Below are 27,178 nucleotides of genomic sequence, written 5' to 3'. Positions count from 1 at the left end.
CAGTGCACAAAAGGCCCTTCGGCCCATCGAGTCTGCACTAACATAACTACCACTCAAGATGCCATAATCCCAATGCCCTGCACTTATCCCATATCCTTAAATGTTACGATATTTAAAATATTTTTTAAAGGTTGTAAGGTTTCAAGCATCAACTGCCTTCCCAAAAAGTGCATTCCAGATTCCCAGAACCCGCTGAATGAAAAAGGTTTTTTCCAAATCCTCTCTGAACCTTCTGCTCCTTACCCTAAAACTATTCCCTCTTGTGATTGACCCCTCAGCCGAGGGGAACAGTTGGTCTTTATTCACCCTGTCCATACCCCTCATCATCCTGTGTACCTCAATCATGCTCCTCTCAGTCTTCTCTGCTCTAGAGAAATCAACCCAAGTCTACTTCTCCGGTGTCCTTTCTGACCATTAATACCATAATGGCGCACAGAAGACTATATGTCAACAAACGTAAGCTGTGGGTCTCACTGGGGAATCTTGTGTTCTGACAAAAACATTACCGCTTTGTACAGTGGGTGGCACGGTGGCTCAGTGGTTAACGCTGCTGCCTCACTGCACCAGGGAGTTGGGTTTGATTCTAGCCTCGGGTGACTGTCTGTGTGGAGTTTGCACATTCTCCCCTTGTCTGCGTGGGGTGCTCCGGTTTCCTCCCACAGTCCAAAGATGTGCAGGCTCGGTGAATTGTCCTGTATCCAGGGATGTGTAGATTAGGAAATGCAGGGTTGGGACAGGGTGGGCCTGGGTGTGATGTTCCTCAGAGGGTTGAGGTATTGATGGCTGAATGGCCTATTTCTGAACTGTTGCAATTCTATGAAAAACTACTTTCCTGTCGAAGTTTAGCTGGCACAACCTCAGGGCTTTCACTGTGCCTTCTGTAATTCCCAAAGTTAGCACAGGAATATACTTTTCTGTGGATGTGGGAACCTTGAAATGATTAAACTGCTCCTGTTTTGTCTCATGCTTCAATCTGCTTGCAACTCCGACAAGAAAAGCACAGTGCATTAAAAAAACAATCAATGTTGCTTGTTCCATTTAAAATTCCAGGTTTTTGGAAGCTCTCGTATGAACCAAATAGACTGGAATTCTATTACTTTCATAAACACAAGGTTCGTGTTTCAAAACACCTTATAACACCCTCTGGGGCTCCAAAAGTAATGAAATGCAGTCACTGTTGTAATGTAGGAAGCACAGCAGTCAATTTGTACAGAGCAGGATCCCACAAATTGTAATGCAATAACCACCCACGCCATTTGTATCAGGAAGGGTGGCCAAGAGATAAGTAGCAGGAACAAATTTTAACTGATAGGTGACATGACAGAGCCGTACAAGATTACGACAAGTTAGGTGTGGATTGACAGGGAGGAACTCTTCCCATTGGCAGATGGTACAAGATCATGTGGGAACAGATTTATGAATCTAGTGAAAGAGATGCAGGAGGAATGTGAGGAAGAGCCAATGGACCAGTGAGTAATAATGACCTGGAATTCACTGCCAAAGAGGCTGGTGGAAGGAGGAAATGTACTTGGAGGATTATGGGAAAAGTGCGGAGCATTGGGAAAAGAGTGGAGCTTTGGGACTGAAACAATTACACAAATCAGATAAGAAACTCAGCAGATCTGGTAGCCTCTGGTAGTGGGGCCACGTTGGCCTAGTGGTATTATCGCTGGACTATTAATCCAGAGACCCAGATAGTGTTCTGGGTTTAAACGACAGCCTTCCTGCTCCTATGATGCTGCTTGGCCTGCTACGTTCATCCAGCTCTACACCTTGATCTCTCGAGTTCGGGGGACCTGGTTTTAAATCCCACCATGGTAGATGATGGAATTTGAGTTCAATAAATGAAGTATCTGGAATTAAGAACCTAATAATGACTGTGAATCCATTGTTGGTTGTCGGAAAAACCCACCTGGTTCACTAATGTCCTTTAAGGAAGGAAATCTGCCATCCTACATGTGACTCCAGACCCACAGCAATGTAGTTGATTCTCAACTGCTCTCTGAGCAATTAGGAATGGACAGTAAATGCTGCCTGGCCAGTGACACCCTCATCCTGTGAATAAATAATGGAAAATAAAAAAATCCAGGGAGAGGGAAAGCAGAGCTAGCATTTGGGGTCCCGTGACCCTTGTTGAAACTCACTGGGATGTTTTACTTGGAGATCCAGCATGGATCTGTGCCTCAATCTGTGCTTCAAATTTCAGCATGATTCTCAGCTGGAAAACTGTGTCCAGTTCTGGGCACCACATGTTTGAAGGATGTCAGGGTGTGGAGGACTTTGACCAGCATGTTACTAGGAATGAGGAACTTCTGTTTTATGGAGAGTCTGGAGACACTGGGAATGTGTACAATTCTAACAGGACTAGACAGGGTAGATACAGGAAGAATCACTCTGATTCTTTTCTTCACAGATGCTGCCAGATCTGCTGAGCTTTTCCAGCAACTTCTGCATTCATTCCTGGTTAATAGCATCTGCAGTTCTTTAAGTTTTTAGATACAGTAAGGATAATCCCGATGACCATGGAGTCCAGAATCAGAGGGTCACAGTTTAGGGATAATGGGTTGGCCATTTAGGACTGAGATTAGATTAGAATAGATTCCTGACAGTGTGGAAACAGACCCTTCGGCCCAATAAGTCCACACCTCCCCTTGAAGCATCCCATCCAGACCCATCCCCCTATAACCCACACACCCCTGAACACTACGGGCAATTTAGCATGGCCAAACCACCTAGCCTGCACATCTTTGGACTGTGGGAGGAAACCGGAGCACCCGGAGGAAACCCACACAGACACGGGGAGAATGTGTAAACTCCGCACAGACAGTTACCTGAGGCGGGAATCGAACCCGGGTCACTGGCTCTGTGAGGCTGCAGTGCTAACCACTGAGCTACCATGCTGTCTGAATCAAATTAGCAGAAATGTCTTCACCCAGAGAGTGGCGAGTCTGTGGAACTCATTGAAAACGTCGAAGACTTCCACATGCTAATAAGAATAAAAATAGAAAGATGGGTCAGATGAATGTGCAGCTGAGGAGCTGGTGTAGGGGGGCAGGGTTTTCAGTTCTTGGATCTTTGGGATTTCATTTGAGGTAGAAGTGATTTGTACAAGAGGGATGGGTTGCACATGAACTGAATGGTGTCCAATATCCTTGCGGGGTAATTTGCTAGTGTTACCTGTGAGGGTTTAAACTAATTTGGCAGGGACATGAGACTCGGGGGCCATCGAGAAATCAAGGGAAAATCAAGAGCAAGTTTACTGTTCAGGATAGCCAGGGGTGCAGTAAAGGGAATGAAAAGACTTTTGGTGTAAAGTGCATTTATTTCATCGCACAAGTCCTGAATGTTAAGGCACATGACCTCAGCATGGATTGGCTCTGGGCACTGGGCTATTATATCCACAACTGAAACATGGCTGAGAGAAGGGCAGGACGAATGTTCCAGGATACAGAAGCTACAGGCATGACAGAAATACAAATAAGCGAGGAGGGAGAATTGCCCTTTTGATAAGGGGTGGTACATAAACAACAGTGCTGAAAGATGATATTGTGAAGGGATCATCAAATGAGGCCATGTGGTTAGAACTTAGGAATATGAACACGGATGGTCACTCTGTTAGGACTGTATTTTAGACCCTGAAATAGCCAGTGGGTACTAGAGGAGCGCATGTGGTGAAAGATATCAGGAATAATAGTCAGAGATAATGGGAACTGCAGATGCTGGAGAATTCCAAGGTAATAAAATGTGAGGCTGGATGAACACAGCAGGCCCAGCAGCATCTCAGGAGCACAAAAGCTAACGTTTCGGGCCCAGACCCTTCATCAGAGAGGGGGATGGGGTGAGGGTTCTGGAATAAATAGGGAGAGAGAGGGAGGCGGACCGAAGATGGAGAGAAAAGAAGATAGTTGGAGAGAGTATAGGTGGGGAGGTAGGGAGGGGATAGGTCAGCCCAGGGAAGACGGACAGGTCAAGGAGGTGGGATGAGGTTAGTAGGTAGATGGGGGTGCGGCTTGGAGTGGGAGGAAGGGATGGGTGAGAGGAAGAACCGGTTAGGGAGGCAGAGACAGGTTGGACTGGTTTTGGTATGCAGTGGGTGGGAGGGAAGAGCTGGGCTGGTTGTGTGGTGCGGTGGGGGGAGGGGACGAACTGGGCTGGTTTAGGGATGCAGTAGGGGAAGGGGAGATTTTGAAACTGGTGAAGTCCACATTGATACCATTAGGCCCACACCCGAGCACCAAACCATCATCTCCAACACCATTCACGACCTCATCACCTCAGGGGACCTCCCACCCACAGCCTCGAACCTCATTGTTCCCCAACCCCGCACGGCCCGTTTCTATCTCCTTCCCAAAATCCACAAACCTGCCTGCCCTGGTCGACCCATCGTCTCAGCCTGCTCCTGCCCCACCGAACTCATCTCCACCTATCTGGACTCCATTTTCTCCCCTTTGGTCCAGGAACTCCCCACCTACGTCCGTGATACCACCCACGCTCTCCACCTCCTCCAGGACTTCCAATTCCCTGGCCCCCAACACCTCATATTCACCATGGACGTCCAGTCCCTATACACCTGCATTCCGCATGCAGATGGCCTCAAGGCCCTCCGCTTCTTCCTGTCCCGCAGGCCCGACCAGTCCCCCTCCACCGACCAACTCATCCGCCTAGCTGAACTCGTCCTCACCCTCAACAGCTTCTCTTTTGACACCTCCCACTTCCTACAGACTAAGGGAGTGGCCATGGGCACCCGCATGGGCCCCAGCTATGCCTGCCTCTTTGTAGGTTATGTGGAACAGTCCCTCTTCCGCACCTACACAGGCCCCAAACCCCACCTCTTCCTCCGGTACATTGATGGCTGTATCGGCGCCGCCTCTTGCTCCCCAGAGGAGCTCGAACAGTTCATCCACTTCACCAACACCTTCCACCCCAACCTTCAGTTCACCTGGGCCATCTCCAGCACATCCCTCACCTTCCTGGATCTCTCAGTCTCCATCTCAGGCAACCAGCTTGTAACTGATGTCCATTTCAAGCCCACCGACTCCCACAGCTACCTAGAATACACCTCCTCCCACCCACCCTCCTGCAAAAATTCCATCCCCTATTCCCAATTCCTCCGCCTCCGCCGCATCTGCTCCCACGATGAGGCATTCCATTCCCGCACATCCCAGATGTCCAAGTTCTTTAAGGACCGCAACTTTCCCCCCACAGTGATCGAGAACGCCCTTGACCACGTCTCCCGTATTTCCCGCAACACATCCCTCACACCCCGCCCCCGCCACAACCGCCCTAAGAGGATCCCCCTCGTTCTCACACACCACCCTACCAACCTCCGGATACAACGCATCATCCTCCGACACTTTCGCCATTTACAATCCGCCCCCACCACTCAAGACATTTTTCCATCCCCACCCGGCCTGCTTTCCGGAGAGACCACTCTCTCCGTGACTCCCTTGTTCGCTCCACACTGCCCTCCAACCCCACCACACCCGGCACCTTCCCCTGCAACCGCAGGAAATGCTACACTTGCCCCCACACCTCCTCCCTCACCCCTATCCCAGGCACCAAGATGACATTCCACATTAAGCAGAGGTTCACCTGCACATCTGCCAATGTGGTATACTGCATCCACTGTACCCGGTGCGGCTTCCTCTACATTGGGGAAACCAAGCGGAGGCTTGGGGACCGCTTTGCAGAACACCTCCACTCAGTTTGCAACAAACAACTGCACCTCCCAGTCACAAACCATTTCCACTCCCCCTCCCATTCTCTAGATGACATGTCCATCTGGGCCTCCTGCATTGCCACAATGATGCCACCCGAAGGTTGCAGGAACAGCAACTCATATTCCGCCTGGGAACCCTGCAGCCATATGGTATCAATGTGGACTTCACCAGTTTCAAAATCTCCCCTTCCCCTACTGCATCCCTAAACCAGCCCAGTTCGTCCCCTCCCCCCACCGCACCACACAACCAGCCCAGCTCTTCCCCCCAACCCACTGCATCCCAAAACCAGTCCAACCTGTCTCTGCCTCCCTAACCGGTTCTTCCTCTCACCCATCCCTTCCTCCCACCCCAAGCCGCACCCCCATCTACCTACTAACCTCATCCCACCTCCTTGACCTGTCCGTCTTCCCTGGACTGACCTATCCCCTCCCTACCTCCCCACCTATACTCTCTCCACCTATCTTCTTTACTCCCCATCTTCGGTCCGCCTCCCCCTCTCTCCCTATTTATTCCAGTTCCCTCTCCCCATCCCCCTCTCTGATGAAGGGTCTAGGCCCGAAACGTCAGGAATAATAGTCACATTGGTTGGAGATTTTAATTTCCCTGTATTGACTGGGCCTCCCACAGTGTAAAAGGCCTGGACAGAGTGGAATTTGTCAAATGTGTCCAAATGTGTTTGGAAGTCGCAATACTGGACGTCCTCTCAGGAACTGAGGTTGGGCAAGTGGTTGAACCGTTAGTCGGAGAGCAATTTGGGTCCACTGACCGTAACTATCTTAGTTATGGTCATAGTTGTAGAAAAAGATAGGAAAGGTCCATAGGTTAAGGTGCTGAACTGGAACAGGGCTACTTCTGGGGGCATTAGGCAGGATCTCGCAGAGGTTGATTGGATGACTCTGAAGGAAAAGGAATGTCTGGCAGATGGGATTTTATGTGATATCAAGAACCTAAGGACATAACACGGTGTGAAACAGGATGAATTCAGCAGGCCAAGCAGCTTCAGAGGAGCAGGAAAGTTGATGTTTCGGGTCGGGCTGAAGTGAATCCCTTGATGACTATAAAAAGTGTAGGAGCACACTTAAGGGGAAATCAGAGGAGCAAAAACACCGTATAAGATGGATCTGGCAGATAAGATTAAAGATAATCTCAAGAGGTTCTGAAACTATGTTAAGAGTAAGAGGGTGGCTACGGAGAAAATATGTCCCCTTAATGATCAGTATAGCTGCCCACGTGGGAGTTTTTAAACGAAGTGTTTGCTGAGGAGAGAATCATGGACGCTAAGGAAATAAGGGAAACAATTGGGGATGTTTTGGACCGCATACACATTACCCGATGTTTGCACTCCTGAAGCACATTAGGGTGGATAAATCCCCTGGACCTGACCAAGTCCATCCTAGGACATTGTGGAAGGTTAGGGAAGGAATTGAAGAGGCCCTTCGTCGAGATTTTTGCTTCATCTTTAGCCACTGGTGAAGTTCCAGAAGACTGGAGGGTGGTTAATGTCATTCCATTGTTTAAGAAAGGTAGCAAAGACAAGCCAGGGAACTACAGGCCAGTGAGCCTGACATCAGTGGTAGGCAAGTTATTGGAGAGGATACTGAGGGACAGGATCAACCAATATTTGGACAGTCAAGGTCTGATTAGAGATAATCAGCATGGAGTTCTGCGTGGGAAGTTATGTCTGACAAATCTATTCGAGTTTTTCGAAGAGGTAACAAAGAGGATGGACTTTAGTTGGACCTTTGACAAGGTCCCACATGACAGGCTACTCATGAAGATTAGGTTGCATGGGATCCAGGAAGATCTAGCTAATGGACTTCAAACTTGGCTCAATGGTAGAAAGCAGAGAGTGATGGTTGAAGGTTGTTTCTCAGACTGGAGGCCTGTGACTAGTGGTGTGCTACAGGGTTCAGTGCTGGGACCTTTGTTAGTTGTTAGTTACACAAACGATCTGGGTGTGTCTGTACAAGGCCTGATTAGTAAGTTTGCGGATGACACAAAATTGGGTGGTATTGTTGATAGTGAAGAAGGTTATCAAAAATTACAGAGGGATCTTGACCAGATTGGGAAGTGGGCTGAGCATTGGCAAGTGCAATTCAAAGCAGGTAAGTGTGAGGTGCATTGCGTTGAAAAGTCAAACTAAGGTAGGACTTGTACAGTAAATGGTAAGGTCCTGAGGGCTGTTGTGGAACAGAGCGACCTCGGAATACAAGTACGTTATTTGTTGAAAGCGGTGTCACAGGTAGATAGGGTGGTGAAGAAGACATTTAGCCTGCAGACCTTGATCGGTCAAGACATTGAGTATAGAAGTTGGGACGTTATGTTACAGTTATATAAGTTGTTGATGAGGCCGCTGTATGAGTATTGTGTACAGGGTGACCTTGTTGAGGTGTATAAAATCGTGATGGGCATAGATAGGAGGAATGTATATCAATTTTGCCCAGGGATGGGGAATTGAAAACTAGAGGGCATAGCTTTAAGGTGAGAGGGGATTGGTTTAAGAAGGAGCTGAGGGGCAACTTCTTCACGCAGGGAGTGGTGTGTGTATGGAATGGGCTGCCAGAGAATGTGGTTGAGGCAGGTACAACAGCAACATTTAAAAAAAACATTTAGATAGGTACTTGGATGGGGAGGATTTAGAGGGATATAGACCAAATGCGGGCAATTTGAACGAGCTCAGTGGGCACCAAGGCTAGCGTGGACTAGTTTGGGCCAAAGGACCTGTTTCCATGCTGTATTAGCCTGTGACTCTAATAAAGATTAGATTCCCTACAGTGTGAAAACAGGCCCTTCGGCCCAACAAGTCCACACCACCCCTTGGAGCATCCCAACCACACCCATCCCCCTATAACCCACACATCCCTGAACACTATGGGCAATTTAGCATGGCTGATCCACCTGGCCTGCACATCTTTGGACTGTGGGAGGAAACTGGAGCACCCGGAGGAAACCCACGCAGACACAGGGAGAATGTGCAAAGTCCCTACAGACAATAACCCCCCGAGGCCGGAATTGAACCTGGGTCCCTGGTGCTGTGAGGCTGCAGTGCTAATCACTGAACCACCGTGCTGCACATGATTTAGACATAGTTGTTAGGATTGTAGAGATCAAAGGGTATGGCAAGAAAGCATGAACAAGGGACTGAGTTAGATGATTAGCTTTGATTGTATCGAACAGTGGAAAGGCTTGAGGGACCAAATGGCCGCCTCCTGTTCCTTTAGTTATGTGTTTCTGTTGTTTGGGATTGCCACTAAAATGAGTTTAAAGTATTCACAACGATGAGAACTTTGGAGATAATGTTGTGCACTCACAACATCAGCAAAATGTGAGGTTGAGGTAAAGTTCAATAAATATGGAATAGTCTCGGAGAAGACATCAGAAATAATAAAAATTGCAGATTAAACCGAATGTCCCATGTTAATCCCTCAACCACTCTTGCAAACTGGTGATATGGTTGAGAGTTTTCTTTGTACAAATTGGCTGTTATCATTTGTACATGACCACAGCCACTTGCATGTCATTGTGCTTGCGATGTAGAGAAACATTTCAAAGTGCACCACAGATGCCATCCCATTTGGAATACACCGAGCCACACGTGGAGTATCAGCATAAATAAGGACAGATGGAAAGGACTAGGCACGGAATTCCAGAGCTTAGAGCCCAAGCTGATGAAGGAGTGGTGTATCAATATGGATTGAGTAAAGTCACAACATTTAATTGATGATAACGTGCTTTGGGGCACCTTCAGGTCCACAGACGTTGCTATATATGTGCAAGTCCTTCTTCTGGCACATTGGCCGTTCTGTCTTACCCTGCTCTGTGGTAAACATGACCTGAAATGAGAAACAGTTTCAGTTGTACAGCATTGATGGCACTTGGTTTGACAAATTGACAAACTGAAGAAAAATGAAAAGCACTTCAATAATTTGGTGACACCTCGATGAGGGAGGGTACAAACTGGGATCTGCTGTCCAGATTGCAGTCTCGTTGCTCCGGGATTAAGCTGCTCGTGTCCAATGAGCCACAAGGAGGCGTCAGATCCTTCCTTATTTGCTTACACTATTCTGATACAGTCAGGATTCCAACTGGAAATCATTCGGTTACAGGGTTACATTTGAAAACTGGATTGTCCCAATCAGAAAGATGCATTTTTAGGTTATATTGATAAATCTGATGTTAATAGTCAGGTGGTGTGATGTTTGATTCCATTAACGTGCCTGATGTCATGACGAATCTGAGCAGATGAGATTGGGAGATCTATTCCCAATTGGTGAAAAGATCAAGAACAAGGACATAGTGTAGACATGATGGGCTGAATAGACACCTAACATGTAGCAACCATTAGGTGATTGTTATTTATGTTCTGGTGGGATCAAGTATCACTCAAGGGAAGCAAAAGCAGAAATTTCTGGAAAAGCTCAGCAGGCCTGACAGCATCCGTGGGGAGAAATCAGAGTTAACGCTTAGGGTCCAGGGACCCTTCCTCAGAATTGAGCCACGAGAGCAATTTGAGCATTGAATAAAGTTAGACAGGGAGCTGTGCTGTGAGAGGGTAAGACTGCATAGGATCAGAAAGGATTCCCACAGTGTCGAAACACGCCATTCAGCCCGTGGTGTTCACACCGACCCTCCAAAACATATCCCACCCAGACCTATCCTGTAACCCTGCCTTTTCCATGGCTAAGCCACCTAGCCTGCACATCCCCAGAAGCTATGGACGATTTAGCATGGTGAATCTGTGTAACCTGCACGTCTTAGGACTGAGGAAGGAAACCCATGCAGTCACAGGGAGAATGTTTTAGTGAAATTTGCACAATCACCTGATTGTGGAATTGAACCTGGCTCCCTGGCACTTAGGCAGCAGTGCTACCCACTGAGGTCACCATGCCAACTCACGGAGAGGGTCAGTGCTGAGGGAGTGCCGCACTGTCGGGGGGTCAGTGCTGAGGGAGTGCCGCACTGTCGGGGGGTCAGTGCTGAGGGAGTGCCGCACTGTCAGAGGGTCAGTGCTGAGGGAGTGCCACACTGTCAGAGGGTCAGTGCTGAGGGAGTGCCACACTGTCAGAGGGTCAGTGCTGAGGGAGAGCTGCACTGTCAGAGGGTCAGTGCTGAGGGAGTGTTGCACTGTCAGAGGGTCAGTGCTGAGGGAGTGTTGCACTGTCGGAGGGTCAGTGCTGAGGGAGTGTTGTACTGTCGGAGGTTCAGTGCTGCATGATTGTTGCATTGTTTCGTGCATCAACAGTAACTGTCATTGTTGTGAGTGTCTGTGTGACATTTATACATTTTTATTACACTTTACCTGGTTTTTGGGCCATTCATTTACACAGAATTAGAGTCATTGAGATGTACTGCACAGAAACAGACCTTTTGGCCCAAATCATGCTGAGCATGATGTCCTAAGTAAATCTAGCCCCATTTGCCAGCAGTTGGCCTGTCTCCTTGTAAACCCTTCCTATTCATGTACCCATCTAGATGCCTTTTAAATGTTGTAATTGTACCCGCCTCCTTCGCTTCCCCTGGCAACTCATTCCATTCATGCACCACCCTCTGTGTGAAAAAGTTGCCCTTAGGTCCCCTCTTAAATCCTTCCCCTCTCACCTTTACCCTGTGACCCTCTAGTTTTGGACTCCCTCACTCTGGGGGAAAGACCTTGCCTATTTACTCAATCCATGCCCCTCATGATTTTGTAAAACAAGATAAGGTCACCCCTTAGCCGCTGATGTTCCAGGGAAAATAGCCCCAGTCTATTCAGCCTCACCCTGTATCTCAATGCCTCTAATCCTGGCAACATCCTTGTAAATCCTTTCTGAATCTTTTCAAGTGTCACAACATCTTTCCTATAGCAGGAGACCAGGATTGAATGCAACATTCAAAAAATGGCTGAGCCACTATCCTGTATGACCACAACATTACCTCCCAGTGCTTGTGCGCGATGCACTAACGAATTAGGGAAGCATACCAAACACCACCTTCACTATCCTATCTACCTGTGACTCCATATTCAAGGAGCTATGAAGCTGTACTCCCAGAACTGTTTGTTCAGCAACGCTCCCCAAAACCTTACCATTAAGTGTATAAATCCTGCTTTGATCTGCCTTTCTAAAATAGAGCACCTCACATTTATCTGAATTAAACTCCATCTGCCAATTCTCGGCCAAATGGCCCATCTGATCAAGGTCCCATTGTACTCTGAGGTAACCTTCTTTGCTGCCCACTACACCGTCAATTTTGGTGTCATCTGCAAACTTAGTAACCATCTATGCAGCCCTCCCTTTGTACTGACCCTCCGACAGTGCGGCACTCCCTCAGTACTGACCCTCTGACAGTGCAGCTCTCCCTCAGTACTGACCCTCTGACAGTGCAGCTCTCCCTCAGTACTGACCCTCCGACAGTGCGGCACTCCCTCTGCGCTGACCCTCCGACAGTGCGGCACTCCCTCTGCGCTGACCCTCCGACAGTGCGGCACTCCCTCTGCGCTGACCCTCCGACAGTGCGGCACTCCCTCTGCGCTGACCCTCCGACAGTGCGGCACTCCCTCTGCGCTGACCCTCCGACAGTGCGGCACTCCCTCTGCGCTGACCCTCCGACAGTGCGGCACTCCCTCTGCGCTGACCCTCCGACAGTGCGGCTCTCTCTCAGCTCTGACAGTGTGGCTGTCCCTCTGTGCCTACCCTCTGACAGTTTGGCGCTCCCTCAGCACTGACCCTCTGACAGTTTGGCGCTCCCTCAGCACTGACCCTCTGAGAGCGCGGTGCTCCCTCAGCACTGACCCTCTGACAGTTTGGCGCTCCCTCAGCACTGACCCTCTGAGAGCGCGGCGCTCCCTCAGCACTGACCCTCTGACAGTTTGGCGCTCCCTCAGCACTGACCCTCTGAGAGCGCGGCGCTCCCTCAGCACTGACCCTCTGACAGTTTGGCGCTCCCTCAGCACTGACCCTCTGAGAGCGTGGCACTCCCTCAGCACTGACCCTCTGAGAACGTGGCACTCCGTCAGAGTTCTGTGTTCAAATCCAAATCATTTATAGAAATAACGAAAAGCAGTGGATCCAACACTGATGCTTGTGACACACCACTGGCCACAGGCCTCCAGTCTGAAAATCAACATCCACCTCAACTTCTGTCTTCTACCTTCAAGCCAGATCTGTATCCAAATAGCTGATTCTCCCTATATTCCGTGTGATCTAAAGTTGCTAACCAGTGTACCATGAGGAACCTTTTTGAATGCCTTATTGAAGCCCCTACACACCAGTTGATCCATCTGCTGTCTGCTGCCTTTGTGCAGCCTGTCCATACCTATCTTCAGTTATCCCTGTCAACATATTCCTCATCTTTTCCTTGTGTGTTTATTCAGCTTCTCTTAATTGTATCAATAATATTCACCTTGAACAATCCCTGTGGGAGCCTGTTCTCTGTCCTCATTACTCTCTGGATGATGAAGCCCATCCTTGTTCTCCTCTCTAGGTTAAATTACAACAGACAATTGTATTGGCCCCTTTTCATGGATCCCCTCAGCCTGGCCTTACAGGAGGAAACACTTCCTCTATTTCAATATTATTGAATCTTTTCGTAATAACAGGATTTCAGATAGGTCATTCTCTTTTCTTACAATGGAATTCTGGTCTGGCCCATCTTTCCCGCTGGTTAAAGGTTTTATTTCTGGGACTGTGAGTCAAAGGCCACATGGAGTTAGGTCACTGATCAGCCAAGGATTCATTGAATGGTGGAACAAGGGGCTAAATGGCCTGCTCCTGTTCCAATGGAATGTGGGAACATAGGACTTAGGATCTGGAGCAGGGCCCTTGAGCCTGCCCCACCATTTGATAAGATCAAAGTCGATCTGGTTGAGGCCTTGATGCTAAATTTCTCTCTGCACCCATAACCCTTGACTCTCCCATCAGTCAAAAGTGCATCTAAACCAGCCTTCATTAGTGTCGGGAGGTCAGTGCTGACTCAATGGGCTCACGGCCATCCTCTGTATGATTCTATGAAAGAATTCAGCGACCTTGCTTCCTCTATTTTTCTGGGAATAAAAGTATTCGGAACATTATAGATCCTCTGATAGAAAAAAATTTTATCTTTAAGAAGGAGACCTCCCACTGATGAACCAGGTCCCTTTATTCTGAGATTGTTCCTTGTGAATCTTTGCTATATTTACTGCAAGGTTTCATAATTTGGAGAATACGTTATTCACAGCCAGTGTTTGAAATGTGATTCAGAATGGCCAAGTAGTTAAGCTGTTGGGTTTAAGATCCAATGAGTAAGTGCCTGTGGGGGCTCAAGCCCCATTCCTGCTAGATGGATGTGTTTTTGTTTTGGGCAGCTCATTGGCTAGCACTGCAGCCTCGCAGCATCAGGGACCCAGGTTCAATCCCACCCTTGGGTGACTGTCTGTGTGGAATAAAGAGAAAGAACAAAAAAGAAACAAAAAGAAAAGCTGATGGAGAGGATAAACCTGTGCTCAGAAGCCCTACTCCTTCATTTTGTAGTGTCCAGGGATGTGCCGGTGGCTTAGCCATGAGAAATGCAGGGTTTAAGGGATAGGGTGGATCTAGATGGGATGCTTTCCAGAGGGCTGGTGCAGATTTGATGGGCCGAATGCCTGCTTACTGCATTGTCAGGATTCTATGATTCTAATTTGAATTTGACAGAACTGCCCTGCTCTCCTCTAGAGACAATTCCCCATCCTGGCCTTGCTGATGTTGAGTTTATTCTTTGTTTTCACAGGGATATCCAGGAGCGATTGGAGCAAGAGGCCCTCCTGGTTCTGATGGCAGCCCAGTGAGTTATATCCACCGATCGTTCTAGTTCATTACACTTACTGCCTCAAAGGCAACCCGTTTTGACAGCTGCGAAAAGATTAGAAGCATCCATTGAAGAACAGTTCATGGTGATCACATGCCCGCAGGCAGTCACACTCACAGCAAAGGCAAATACCCTAAAGATTGAAGGGAAGATTAATACGTTACCCCACAATTTCCTCTTCGGCCAAAACCTGCCTCAGAAAGTCTTTCAGCTGTTTACAATGACTCTAACCCAGCAATGTGTGAATTTTCTTGTTATGCTGCTTGGTGTAAAACTGGGATAGAATTTGCATTGAACGTAAAATCAGTTGCTTCATTCTCATTACTTTTTTTTTGAAGGATGCTTTGGATAAATCTTCCCTCTCTAGAAGCTATACTGTTTATATGAGGGCATTTTGTTTTTTAAAAACCTCGCCATAAAAGTTCAAGGAGAAATGTTCAATGAAAGCTTAACTGTCTATCTGTTACTTGTAGCCATTCCTAGCAAGAGATCAGTTTTCTTGGCATATCATGCACTGCTTGGTATGGTGGCTCGGTGGTTAGCACAGCTGCCTCACGGCACTCCCTGTGTCTGCATGGGTTTCCTCGCACAGTCCAAAGATGTGCAGTATAGGTGGATTGGCAATGCTATAGTGCCCAGGGATGTTTGGGTTAGACATGGAAGGTCAGGGGAATGGATCTGGGTGGGATGCTCTTTGGAGAGGCAGTGTGGACTTGTTGCGCCCCATGGCCTCTTTCCACACTGTAGGAATTATGATATATCAATGAATTTTAATTCTAGAAAGAACACTGTGGTATTCTCTATAGACAAAGCACAGAGATGGCTTGAAACATTTTTTGTCTTAAAGATAGAATGTGAAGTGTCAGATCGTCACCTCGTCAGGTCCCGAATATTTATATTCACCTCCCCTTGTTTACAGCTAGTTCTTTTTGGAGAAATCCAGAGGTAAATAAACAAAATGATCATCACTCCAGAAATATTGATCTGTTTGCTGTATATGGCCTCCCAAATTACTGTAAAACCTGGAAGATTATCCACTCAGTGCTTCCGAGGGTGGTGATGTGGAGGGGCCGGCGTTGGGCTGGGGTGGACAAGGTCAGAAATCACCCGACACTAGCTTGTAGTACAACAGGTTTATTGGAAATCACTAGATTTTGGAGCAGTGCTCCTTCATCGGGTGGGAAAGGCAGCACCCCAGAGGCTTGTGATTTCACATAAACCTGTTGGACTATTTCCTGATGCTGTGTGCCTTGTGACTTTGCCTGAGAGTGACAGCCCTTGCATGAACCAGACCATTGTTTCCCAGACTGCCGTTTAATGTTTAGAGATGAAATGTGTGATGGGGAGAGTGAATGACGTGTGTCAAATGGATCAATGGAAAGAAAAGGAAGATTATTTCTTGAAGACCCTGAAGATCAATGTCCACTCGCTCACCCACCTATTTAGTCACAGAATCATACAGCAGAGAAATGGACCCTTTGGTCCAACCAGCCTACGCCAGCCATAATCCCAAAATCAACTGGCCCCACCTGTCTGTGCTTCACCCACTTCCCTCCAAACCTTTCCTACTCGTGCCTTTCCAAATGTTTTTTAAACATTGTAACTGTGCCCGCACCCATCACTTTTTCCGGAAGTTTATTCCACACAAGAATGCTCTTAGATGTTGCACTGTCAACACAGAATCAGGTTTAACTTCATTGCTGACACAGCAACTCCCTGGAAGACAAGACGCTCAGCAGAAAAAGATTTCTGAGCTTTCCTGGGTCTGACTCTACATGATGTAGGAGGAGAATTGGGCCATTTGGCCCCTTAAGTCTGCTCTGCTGTTCTGCTCCAAAACGTTTTGCTCAAAGACTGTCAGTGCAGGATGCCAGACTATTACAGGATGTGAACAAATAGAAAAATGAAGACATTTGACATGTATTTGCTGCAGCACTGTGCATTAATATGGGTTGTTTTCACATGGAGTACGTTTGTAAGCAAACCGAGCTATACAGGGGCCTCCTCAATTGTTTCAAAGCTCCCCTGTTTATAGACAGCTCCTATGTGTTTGAACTTGACTCGTATTCATCCAATGAGAGTAACCAGTTGTCAGTGTTTGAAATTAACATGGAACTCAATATTTGCAGGGATTGGTCGGAGGAATTGGTCAACCTGGATTTCCTGGCCTCAGGGTAAGTGCTTAGGGAAATAAAGTTTCTCATCTTACACAGTATCCCTTTAGGTGTTATTTTCTTGCTCATCCTTTAACTGTTCAATGTGGAGGATGAAGGGATTATCAAATTGAAAGTGTTTGGGATGATGAAGCATTTGATCGAGTCAAGAGAAAGAGCCTGTCTCTTCTGTGAGTGGCAAGGTTGATGTGGGAGTCTGGGGCTAGGGACAGAATATTCCGATCTGACTCAGGCCATTCAGGGGGTAATGTCAGGAGGCATATTCTCACAACAGCCATAATGGAAATCCCAAATACCTCTCCTCGAATAGGCACTGAGGCTGGCTATCAGGAGTAGGGGGTTGGGAGGTGGGGGTGCTGTGTATGTTAATAATTTCAAAACTGGATTTTCTTTTTACTCATTCATGGGATGTGGCTGTTGCTGCCTCGTCCAGCATTTATTGCCCATCCCTAATTGCCCAGAGGGCATTTAAGAGCCAACAACATTGCTGTGGGTCTGTTGTCACATGTAGGCCAGACCAGGTAAGGATGGCAGTTTCCTTCCCAGAAGGACATTAATGAAACAGATGGGTTTCTCCCCTCAACAATTTGACGATGGCTTCATGATTATTATTATTACTTAATTCCAGATACTTATTGAATTCAAAATATTTTTATTCATTTATGAGATGTGTGCATCACTGCCTGGGCCAGCATTTATTGTCCATCCCTAGTTGCCCCTTGAGAAGGTCGGTGGTTAGCTGCTTTCTGAACTGCTGTGGTCCATGTGCTGTGAGCCATTAGGGAGAGAATTCCAAGATTTTGACCCAGAAAAGAACATAAACAAGGAATTAGAAGGGCAAAAAGGGGTCATGAAAATCTTTTAGCAAACAGGATTAAGGAGAACCCTAAGGCTTTTTTTACATGTATGAAAAGGAAGAAGGTAACCAGGGAAAGGTTTGACCCACTCAGGGACAAAGGATGGAATCCCTGTGTGGGGCTAGAAGATGTAGATGAGATCCTAAACAAATACTTTGTGTCAGTATTCACCAAAGAGAAGGAATTGGTGGAGGATGATCTCAGAGGGAGTGTCGAGTTTCTAAGACAAGTCGCTATTAAAAAGCTACAAATGTTGTACATCTAAAAAAGTATTAAGGGAGATAAGTCCCTGAGTCCTGATGGGACAAATCCCAGAATATTGACGGAGGCAAGGGAACAAATTGCTGGAGCATTGACAGACATCTTTGGAACCTCTTTGGCCACAGGTCAGGTCCCAGAGGACTAGAGAATAGCCAATGTAGCCCCTTTTGTTCAAAAAGGATTAGAGGGATAATACTCAAAATTACAGACCTGTGAGCCTCACATTGGTTGTAGCAAAATTATTGGAAAAGATTCTCAGGGGCAAGATCTGTATGCATTTAGAGACAAATGGACTTATTAGTGATAGATAGTATGGCTTTGTGCAGGGGAGGTCACGTCTTACTAACTTGATTGAGTTTTTTGAAGACGTGACGAAGATTATTAATGAAGGAAAAGTGGTTGATGTTGTCTACATAGACTTCAATGAAGCCTTTAACAAGGTCCCATGTGACTGGTACAAAAGGTGAAGTCACATGGTATCAGGATGAGCTGGCAAGATGGATTCAGAGCTAGTTTAGCCATAGAAGAAAAAGGATAGCCAAGGGAAGATGCTTTTCCAAGTGGAGGGTTACGACCAGTTCCGTTCTGCAGGGATCAGTGCTGGGACCACTGCTGTTCATGATCTACACAAATAATTTGGAGGAAAATGTAAATGGTCTAATTATTAAGTTTGCGGATGATACAGAGATTGGTGGAGTCGCGGACAGTGAGGAGGATTTTTTGAGGACACGGCAGGATATAGATCAGTTGGAAGCACGGGCAGCAAAATGGTAAATGGAGTTTAATCCAGATAAAGGTGAGGTGATGCATATTGAAAGGTGAAGTACAGGTGGAAATTATACAGTCAATGGCAGAACCCATTAGGAGTACTGACATGCAGAGGGTTCTGGGTGTGTCGGTCCACAGATCACCGAAGGTGGCAGCGCAGTGGAAATAAGGTAGTAAAAAAGGCATATAGCATGCTTGCCTTCATTGGAAGGGGCATTGAGCATAATGTCAAGCAAGTTATGTTGTGGCTTTATAGTTTAACTTTAGTTAGGCCACACTTGGAATATTGCAGACAGTTCTGGTCACCACACTATTAGAAGGATGTGGGTGCTTTGGAGAGCGTACAGTAAAGGTTTACCAGAATATTGCCTGGTATGGGGGATTTTAGCTATGAGAAATGGTTGGATAGGCTCTATACCACTAGAGGTTGAGGGGTGGCCTAATAGAAGTTCATAAGATTGTGAATGGCATGGATAGAGTGGAAAGTGAGACTATTCTCAGGACAGAGGGGTCAATTACAAGAGGACCCAGGTTCAAAGTGTGATGGGGGGGGCGTTTAAAAGAGATGTGCACGGCAAGTTTCTCACACAAACGGTGGTGAGTGCCTGGAACGCGCTGTCAGAGGAGGAGGTGGAAGCAGACAAAACAGCAGTGTTCAAGAAGCACCCGGATAAATACATGAACAGGAAGGGAATAGAGGGATATGGATCCTGTAAGTGAAGACAGTTTTAGTATGGAAAGGCAAAATGTGTCGGCGCAGGCTTGGAGGGCTGAAGGGCCCATTCCTGTGCTGTATTATTCTCTGTTCTACGAGAGTGAAGTAATAGCAATATATTTCCAAGTCAGGATGGGGAGTGACTTGGAAAGGGACTTGCAGGGGGTGGTGTTCCCGTGTATCTGCTGCCCTTGTCCTTCTCAATGGAAGTGGTCGTGGGTTTGGAAGGTGCTGTCTGAAGATCTTCCGTGAGTTTCTGCAGTGCATTGTGTAGACAGTACACACTGCTGCTACTGAGTGTCGGTGCCGGAAGGAGTAGATGTTTGTGGATGTGGTGCCAATCAAGTGAGCTGTTTTGTCCTGGATGGTGTGAAGCTTCTTGAGTGTTGTTGGGGCTGCACCCATCCAGGCAAGTGGGGAGTATTCCATCACACTCCTGACTTGTGCCTTGTAGATGGTGGACAGGCTTTGGGAGTCAGGACGTGAGTTACTCACCACAGTATTCGGAGCTTCTGGCCTGCTCTTGTAGCCTCTGTGTTGATGTGGTGAGTCCAGTTGAGTTTCTGGCCAATGGTAACCCCCAGGATGTTGATTGCGGGAGATTCACTATATATCAAGGGGTAGTGGTTAGATTGGTAATTTTTGAGGAGTGAGTGTGACTTGCCACTTGTCAGCTTGAGCCTGGATATTATCTAAATCCTGTTGCATTTGAACACGGACTGTTTCAGTATCTGAGGAGTCACGAATGGTGCTGAACATTGTGCAATCATCGGCGAACATCGTCACTTCTGACCTGATGATGGTGGGATGGTCATTGATGAAGCAGCTGAAGATGGTTGGGCCTAGGGCATCTGCCATCTGCCATGGTAGTTTCTGAATCTCAGTCCCCAAGACCTTAGCCAGGACTCTGGGATTGCTGACTTGCAAAAACATGGCTAAATCTTTTCCTTTCCTTACCATTTTGGTACAGTTTAGTTGAAAGAAGGTACTAAGGGACCAACATGACTAAATGAGTGAAAGTGTAGATTAGCTTGGATATCATGTAATAGCAGAACATTATGTTATGTGCATGCAATAACAAAAGCTGCTGGAAAAGTTCAACAGGTCTGTGGAGAGAAAATCAGAGTTAACGTTTTGCGTCCAGTGACCCTTCGTTAGAACCCATTGTTTATTTAATATTTAAGTGCAGGGTTTGTTTTTATAATTGTCATGTTCACACAGCCTGCAGTTTTGGCAAGCACTGCTTAAAGCTATCCTGCAAGGAAATATCTTGGTAAGCAACTGCCGTTTCCAATTATCACTTTCAAGTTTGTGAGCATTTTGTAAAGCACTTGTCAGGATCCTCTTGTAAGTCCTTGGCTGTCAGTGAATCCGCGGGTGTTTTCCAGATCTTGGAATCTAACAGCTGTTCTGAAGACAAGTTAATCTCTATGTTTTAAATGGGAATCATGCCAGTCTGTAAATGGATCATAAATTACTGCTGTTAATGTAAGAACGTTAAGGGAAATGAAGCCACGTGGAAAATAATTTAGATTGATATCAACCAAAGGAGTTCATTCGGCCCATTGTGCCCACACTAGCTCTTTGAAAGTACTGTTCTCCATGCTCCCGTTTTTCTCCCTGGGCCCATCCTTTCAAGTCTTAAAAACAAATTCTTGTCATTAATCCCTCTCGTTCTTCTCCCAGTTAAAACCGTCCACTCTGTCTATTAACCCTCCTGTCAGTGGAAAGAGTGTTTCTCTTCAATCCTTCATAGTTTTTAACAAATCTCCTTTTAATGCTGCCCGTTCTAAGTGGACGATTTAAGCAAATGAGAAGATAATGAGGCATTATTTTAGTAAAGAGTGAATTAGTGAAAATCTAACCATACCTTTCAAAGTTGAGTCCATTCTCCAATCCAGTTCCTCCAATCCTGCAAATCTGTTGTCCATGACAACATGAAACATTAATCTTAAATAGCACATTTTCTTCAATCATTTTTCTTTTGATTGGAATGTTAGAAAAGCACTTTGCAGACATTGGAAGCTCCCTAGTGTAGGAAAGGAAAATATCCTTTGGTGAGTTGGGTAATCACTAGTTGACCATCAAAGTGCATTCCAAAGATGTTTGAAACGATCTGTTTGTTATGCCAAAATGTATAATTCTCCTTGAGATCTGGATGTCAGGGAGATATCTGAGATTTGGCAAAAATTGAATCATGTTGCAGGAAACGGCAGCATGTTTTTGGGAATCTGGGTATTTTTAGGACAAAGCTACAGCTGTTTTAATAAGGGTCCATTCTAAAGCAAGGGACAGGGTGGCTAACTCCGCAATGCCAATTCACCAGCGTACTGCCTGGGCTGAAGAGGTTCAGCTGTACAGAAAGCACTGGATAGCCTGGAGTTGTCTTCTTTCAAGTAGAGAAGGCTGAAGGGAGACCTGATTGAGGCGTACAGAGTCCTGAGGGTTATTGCCTCTGCAGAGACAAGCACGAGAAATCCTGGAAGCATGGCTTTCCATGAAGCAGGCTATTAATAAACACATTGAACTCAATCCCATATACATTCCACTATGGAGGAAACCCGGAAGTGAGGCAATCCATCTCAACAGACCCCAGAGTTTAAAAACCAGGCAAGAAAACACACCGACACTTCATCAGAGGCTGCACTGGGGATGTTACCCAGCACAGTAACGAAAGGTCTGCGAAACAATAAACCAGCTCAGCGAGATAACCAACCTCAACACCTGTTTTTGTTCCTGATTTACAGCATCCGCAGTAGTTTTGGTTTTTATGCTGCAGATGCTGTAAATCAGAAACAAAAACAGAATTTGCTGGAAAAGCTCAGTGGATCTGGCAGCATCTGTGGAGAAAAAAATCAGAGTTAATATTTCAGGACCGGACCCAAAACATTTAACTCTGACTTTTAATTCACAGATGCTGCTCGGCCTACTGAGCTTTTCATGCACCATCTTCATGTTCACATTGATTCCACCCTTTATCATAGAGCCATAGAGATTTTACAGCCTGGAAACAAGGCGTTTCTGCCCACACTGTCCCTGCCAGTCATCAAGCATCTATTAACTCCAATCCCAGCAACTGACCCATAGCGTTGCATATTCTGTCATTTTAATTCGTCATCTAAACAGTTCTTAAATTTCCTGAGGGCTTCTGTCTCTACCACTGTTTTAGGCAGTGACTTACAGATACCCATTACCCTCGAACGATTTTTCCTCAAATCTCCTCCAAACCTCCTGTTCCTTTACTCAAATCTGCACACTTGGTCATTGACCTCTCTGCTAAATGGAAAAGTTACTCCTTAAGGTTTTGGAGTAGATCTGTAGCTCGGTTTGTGGGTGTTGAGGTTGGTTATCTCGCTGAGCTGGTTTATTGTTCTGCAGACCTTTCGTTACTGTGCTGGGTAACATCCTCAGTGCAGCCTCTGATGAAGCGTCGGTGTGTTTTCCCGCCTGGCTTTTAAACTCTAGGGTCCGTTGTGATGGATTGCCTCACTTCCGGGTTTCCTCCGTAGTGGAATGTATATGGGATTGAGTTCAATGTACTTATTAATAGCCTGCTTCGTGGAGAGCCATGCTTCCAGGAATTCTCGTGCTTGTCTCTGCAGAGGCAATAACCCTCAGGACTCTGTAAGCCTCAATCAGGTCTCCCTTCAGCCTTCTCTACTTGAAAGAAGACAACTCCAGGCTATCCACGGGCAGAGGCCATTCAGCTCTTCGGGCCTGCTCTGCCATTCATCGTCCAGCTCAGTAGCCTAACCCTGTTTTCTCCCCATAATCTTTGATCCCATTCGGCCTATGTGATATATCTAGTCGCCTCTTGAATATGTTAGTGAACCAGTTGAGTTTTTCTGAACAATCAGCAGTGGTCATCATGACACTCTTAATTCTGCATTTTTTTTAAAAAATTGAATTCAAAATCCACCATCTGCTATGGCAGGATTCAAACTGAGTCCCCAGAATGTTACTTGGGCATCTGGATGAAAAGTCCAGTGATAAGATGACCAGTCCATCGCCTTCCTGATGAGACGCAGATTGTGAAGGGTGAGAGATGGGATTCCAGAGGCCCTGGAGGCGTGGTGAGATCTACCGGGAAACAGGAGCAACCGTGAGGTCAACATATTTGACGATACATGGGGATCTACACTGGGCATCTCCCTCCCATACATGGGCATGAGTCCTTGCTGCATGACCAAACAATAAAGTTTCTGAAAAGTTGGGCTACCCTTCAAAGCTCCTCGAATAAGAATAGAAAGCACTGGAGAACCTCAGCAGCATCTGTAGAGAGAGAAACAGAATCAGTGTTTCAGATCTGGTGACCCTTCTTCAGAAATACTGGACCCAAAGCATTAATTCTACTTCCTCTCTGCAGATACTGCCATCTCCTGCTGAGTTCCTCCCGGACTCTCTGTTTTTGTTTCACATCTCCAAGATCTGCAACTCTTTATTTTTGCCTTCATTACCGTTACACAGCTATCTGAGATGACAGGCGCTATATAAAACATAGAAATAAGAAACAAAGTAGGCCATTGGACTTGCTCCACCGTTCAATCTGATTTTATAGCTGACCATCCAACTCAGTCCCTGTCCCCATTTTCTTCCCATACACTTTGACCCCTTCAGCCCTAAGAACTATGTCTAACACCTTCTCGAGTTTTAGCTTCAGCAGTTTCCTGTGGTGGAGCATTCCACCAGCTCATCACCGTGGGTGAAGACATTTCTCCTCAGCTCAGTCCTAAGTGGCTGACCCTGAAACCGTGACAGTGACCTTTGGTTCTAGTTGTGACTGCAGACCTTCCTTTCTCTTTGACACCTGCCAGTCCCCCAGCAGCTTCTGGCTCAGTGAGCACCAAGGAGAGATTTTGCTTCCCTCCTGTCCATGCTGCTGGTGTTGACGTTATCCCCAGTGCATTGCCAGTTCTAACCATCGCTTCTGCAGGGCCTGATGGTGCAGTGGTAGCATCCTTACCTCTAGACTAGAAAGTAACTTCCGGCCACACGCACCAATCAATGTGTTCACGCACTGGCGTCCACTTCCAGAAATCACTGCCACGCATAGACCTCAGAGGTTTCACTCTGAAACAATGGAGGGAAAATTGCTGAAAAATCCAGGCTGGAGTCTCACCAGCTGTGGAGGGGCAGCATAATATGCCCAAACAGTTTGATTAAATTAAAAACTCATTGGGTGGACTGTATTTGTAGAGGAATAAGGAAACACCATTCAGCCCCTCAGCCCTGACTGCACATAACACAGTTGGTTGAATTCTCTTCTCTCAGAAGGTCATTGGTTCGGTCCTAGTTCAGTCTCTCATGCACACATTTTTTGGCCAATACCAGCTGCTCACTGAGGGAATGCTGCACACTCTGATCTACATCTTTAATATAACATTAAACCAACACAGTGTGTGCTCCCTTGGCCACATCGAATGTTCCTCCAGCACTATTTCTGGAACAGGCAGGAACTCAGTATATCACTGAATCAACATCACAAAGTGAAGCATCAGCTTACTCTTTATGGGAGCTTGCTGTGTGTAAATTGGTTACATTTTTCCTACAGTACAATAGTGTCTGCCCTTCAAAAATATTTTGTTCACTGCATGGCACTTACAGTTGTCCTGCAGTTTTGAAAGGTGATATATAAATGCCCACTTGATTGGCACCACATCTACAAGCATCCACTCCCTTCACCACTGACGCTCAGTAGCAGCAGTGTGTACTATCTACAAGATGCCCTGCAGAAATTCACCACAGATCCTCAGACAAGATCCAAACCCATGACCAGTTCCATCTTGAAGGACAAGGGCAGCAAACACATGGCTACACCGTCCTCTGCAAGTTCCCCTCCAAGTCACTCACCTTCCTGACTTGGAAACATATCGTTGTTCCTTCACAGTCACCAGGTCAAAAAATTCTGGAATTCCCATCTTAAGGGCATTGTGGGTCAATGGACAGCAGTGGTTCAGGAAGGCAGCTCATCACCAGCTTCACAAGGGCAACTAGGGATGGGCAAAAAAAAACTGGCCAGCCAGCGACATCCACTTCCCATGAGAGAACAAAGAAAAATATTTTTTCTTTTATTCATTCTGTGTGATCATCAGTAATCTGTGTTATAACCTGCCTTAGGTCCAGTCCAGCAAAAATTATGTACCTCCCCAGCCAAAATCATTAGTTGTCAGATTACTGTTGCAATTTTGTTATTCTGTTGTTGAATACATCATTGGAACTTAGGAAAGATGAATTAAATCAATTGTAGGTTGGCTGCAATGGCAACAGAGCTAAAAATATATTGTCATAATGGGAGATTTTAAAAAAATGTTCCCATATATTTATGACAGTAGGAAAGGTTTAGGTGAACATAAATCACCTGAATTATTGAGGGTTGAAGGGAAAAGGCAGGAAGGAAGGAATTGAGGATTATTAAATAGGCCATGGTCTCATTGAATGATGGAGCAAACTTAATGGGCTGAATGGCCTGTTTCTGCTCCTATGTTTTATGGGCTTTTGGTGTTAAATGTGAGCATGAAAATAAGGAAGGAAAGGGAGGCATAAGTTGTGTATCGGAATAATAATTGTCATAGGAATCATGAAAAGTATCTCAAATGCAGGAGAGAGACTAAGGCTGGAATAAGGAAGGCTAAGGTGAAGCATGTGGAAAGGATGGCACAACAAGTAGTAAAATGTTTTCAAACCTATTAACAGCAGAAGATTGGTGAAGGGTAGAGTGGGGCCCATTAGGAACAAGCAGGGTAAGCTTCTCCTTGAAGCAAAGGATATGGCAGAGTTACTGAATAAATATTTTGCTTCTGTCTTTACCAAGTTAGAAGATGGTAAAAATGACCTAGTTGAAAACATGGGTGTTGAGCTACTGAACATTGTAGTGATAGATAAAGAAGACGTGATTAAAAGGCTGGCAGCACTGCAGGTAGAGGAGAAAACATTCCCAGGAGGGATGCATCCAGGTTGATGAGAGGGTTAAAGGAGCAATTGCAGAGCCATTGACAGAAATTTTCCAGGTCTGTCTGAACTCAGAACTGGTTCCGAGACTGAAGGATTTCAAATGTGACACCATTGTTTAAGAAAGGGATAAAGGATAACCCAGGAAACTACACGTTTGTCAGCTTGACATCAATCGTGGAGAAACTGATGGAGGCCATAATACAGGGCAAGGTAAATATACAATTAGAGGAAAAATAAGTTAACATTAGACAGCCAACATAGCTTTGTCAAGGGCAGGACAAATTTAAATGAGTTATTTGATGATGTCACACAAGCAGTGGATGGGTGTGATGCTGTAAATGTTGCACGTTTGGATTTGTGGAATGCATTTGATATGGTACCACATGCAGGCTGGTTAGCAGATTAGAAATGTTAGCATTGATAGGTCCTTGGCCGCATGGCTTAGAGTTGGCTAAGAGATAGGAAACAGAGAATAAGTATAGATGGGCATTTCTCAGATTGGAGATGTGTTGAAAGTGGTGTTCCCCAAGAATCGGTATTGGGACCCTTGCTTTTTCTGATTTATATAAATGATTTGGAGATGGGTGTTGAGGGCACAAATCTTAAATTGTCAGATGATACTAAGCCAGGGAGAAAATAGTGAATTGTGAGGATGATGCTGATTGACTTCAGAGGGACATCGACAAGTTGGCCAAATGGGCAGAAACCTGGTAGCAATTTCAATGCAGAACAGTGTGAGGTAACATGTGGTAGAAGAAACATGGACAGACCATAAGACCGTAAGATACAGGAGTGGAAGTAAGGCCATTCGACCCATCGAGTCCACTTCGCTATTTAATCATGGCTGATGGGCATTTCAACTCCACTTCCCTGCACTCTCCCCATAGCCCTTAATACAGACAATACAGGCTCCACAGTACAACTTCAAAG

At 46.2% G+C, this 27,178-nt stretch overlaps 1 protein-coding gene across 4 annotated transcripts in view; it reads left to right on the top strand.

The window, feature by feature from the left end:
• LOC125456638 (collagen alpha-1(XXIV) chain) overlaps nt 1–27,178 on the top strand; it is a 373,921-nt gene that overhangs the window by 171,304 nt on the left and 175,439 nt on the right. For all 4 annotated transcript variants that reach the window (XM_059648175.1, XM_048539953.2, XM_059648174.1 and 1 more), the window contains 2 exons: nt 14,445–14,498; nt 16,652–16,696. In XM_059648175.1, coding sequence (XP_059504158.1) covers nt 14,445–14,498; nt 16,652–16,696 — 99 coding nt within the window. The remainder of the gene's footprint in view (nt 1–14,444; nt 14,499–16,651; nt 16,697–27,178) is intronic.

Source organism: Stegostoma tigrinum, chromosome 8 (assembly GCF_030684315.1).
Source record: "Stegostoma tigrinum isolate sSteTig4 chromosome 8, sSteTig4.hap1, whole genome shotgun sequence".
In the NCBI taxonomy this organism is placed as follows: domain Eukaryota; kingdom Metazoa; phylum Chordata; class Chondrichthyes; order Orectolobiformes; family Stegostomatidae; genus Stegostoma; species Stegostoma tigrinum.
This window is presented reverse-complemented; position numbering and strand designations above follow the sequence as displayed.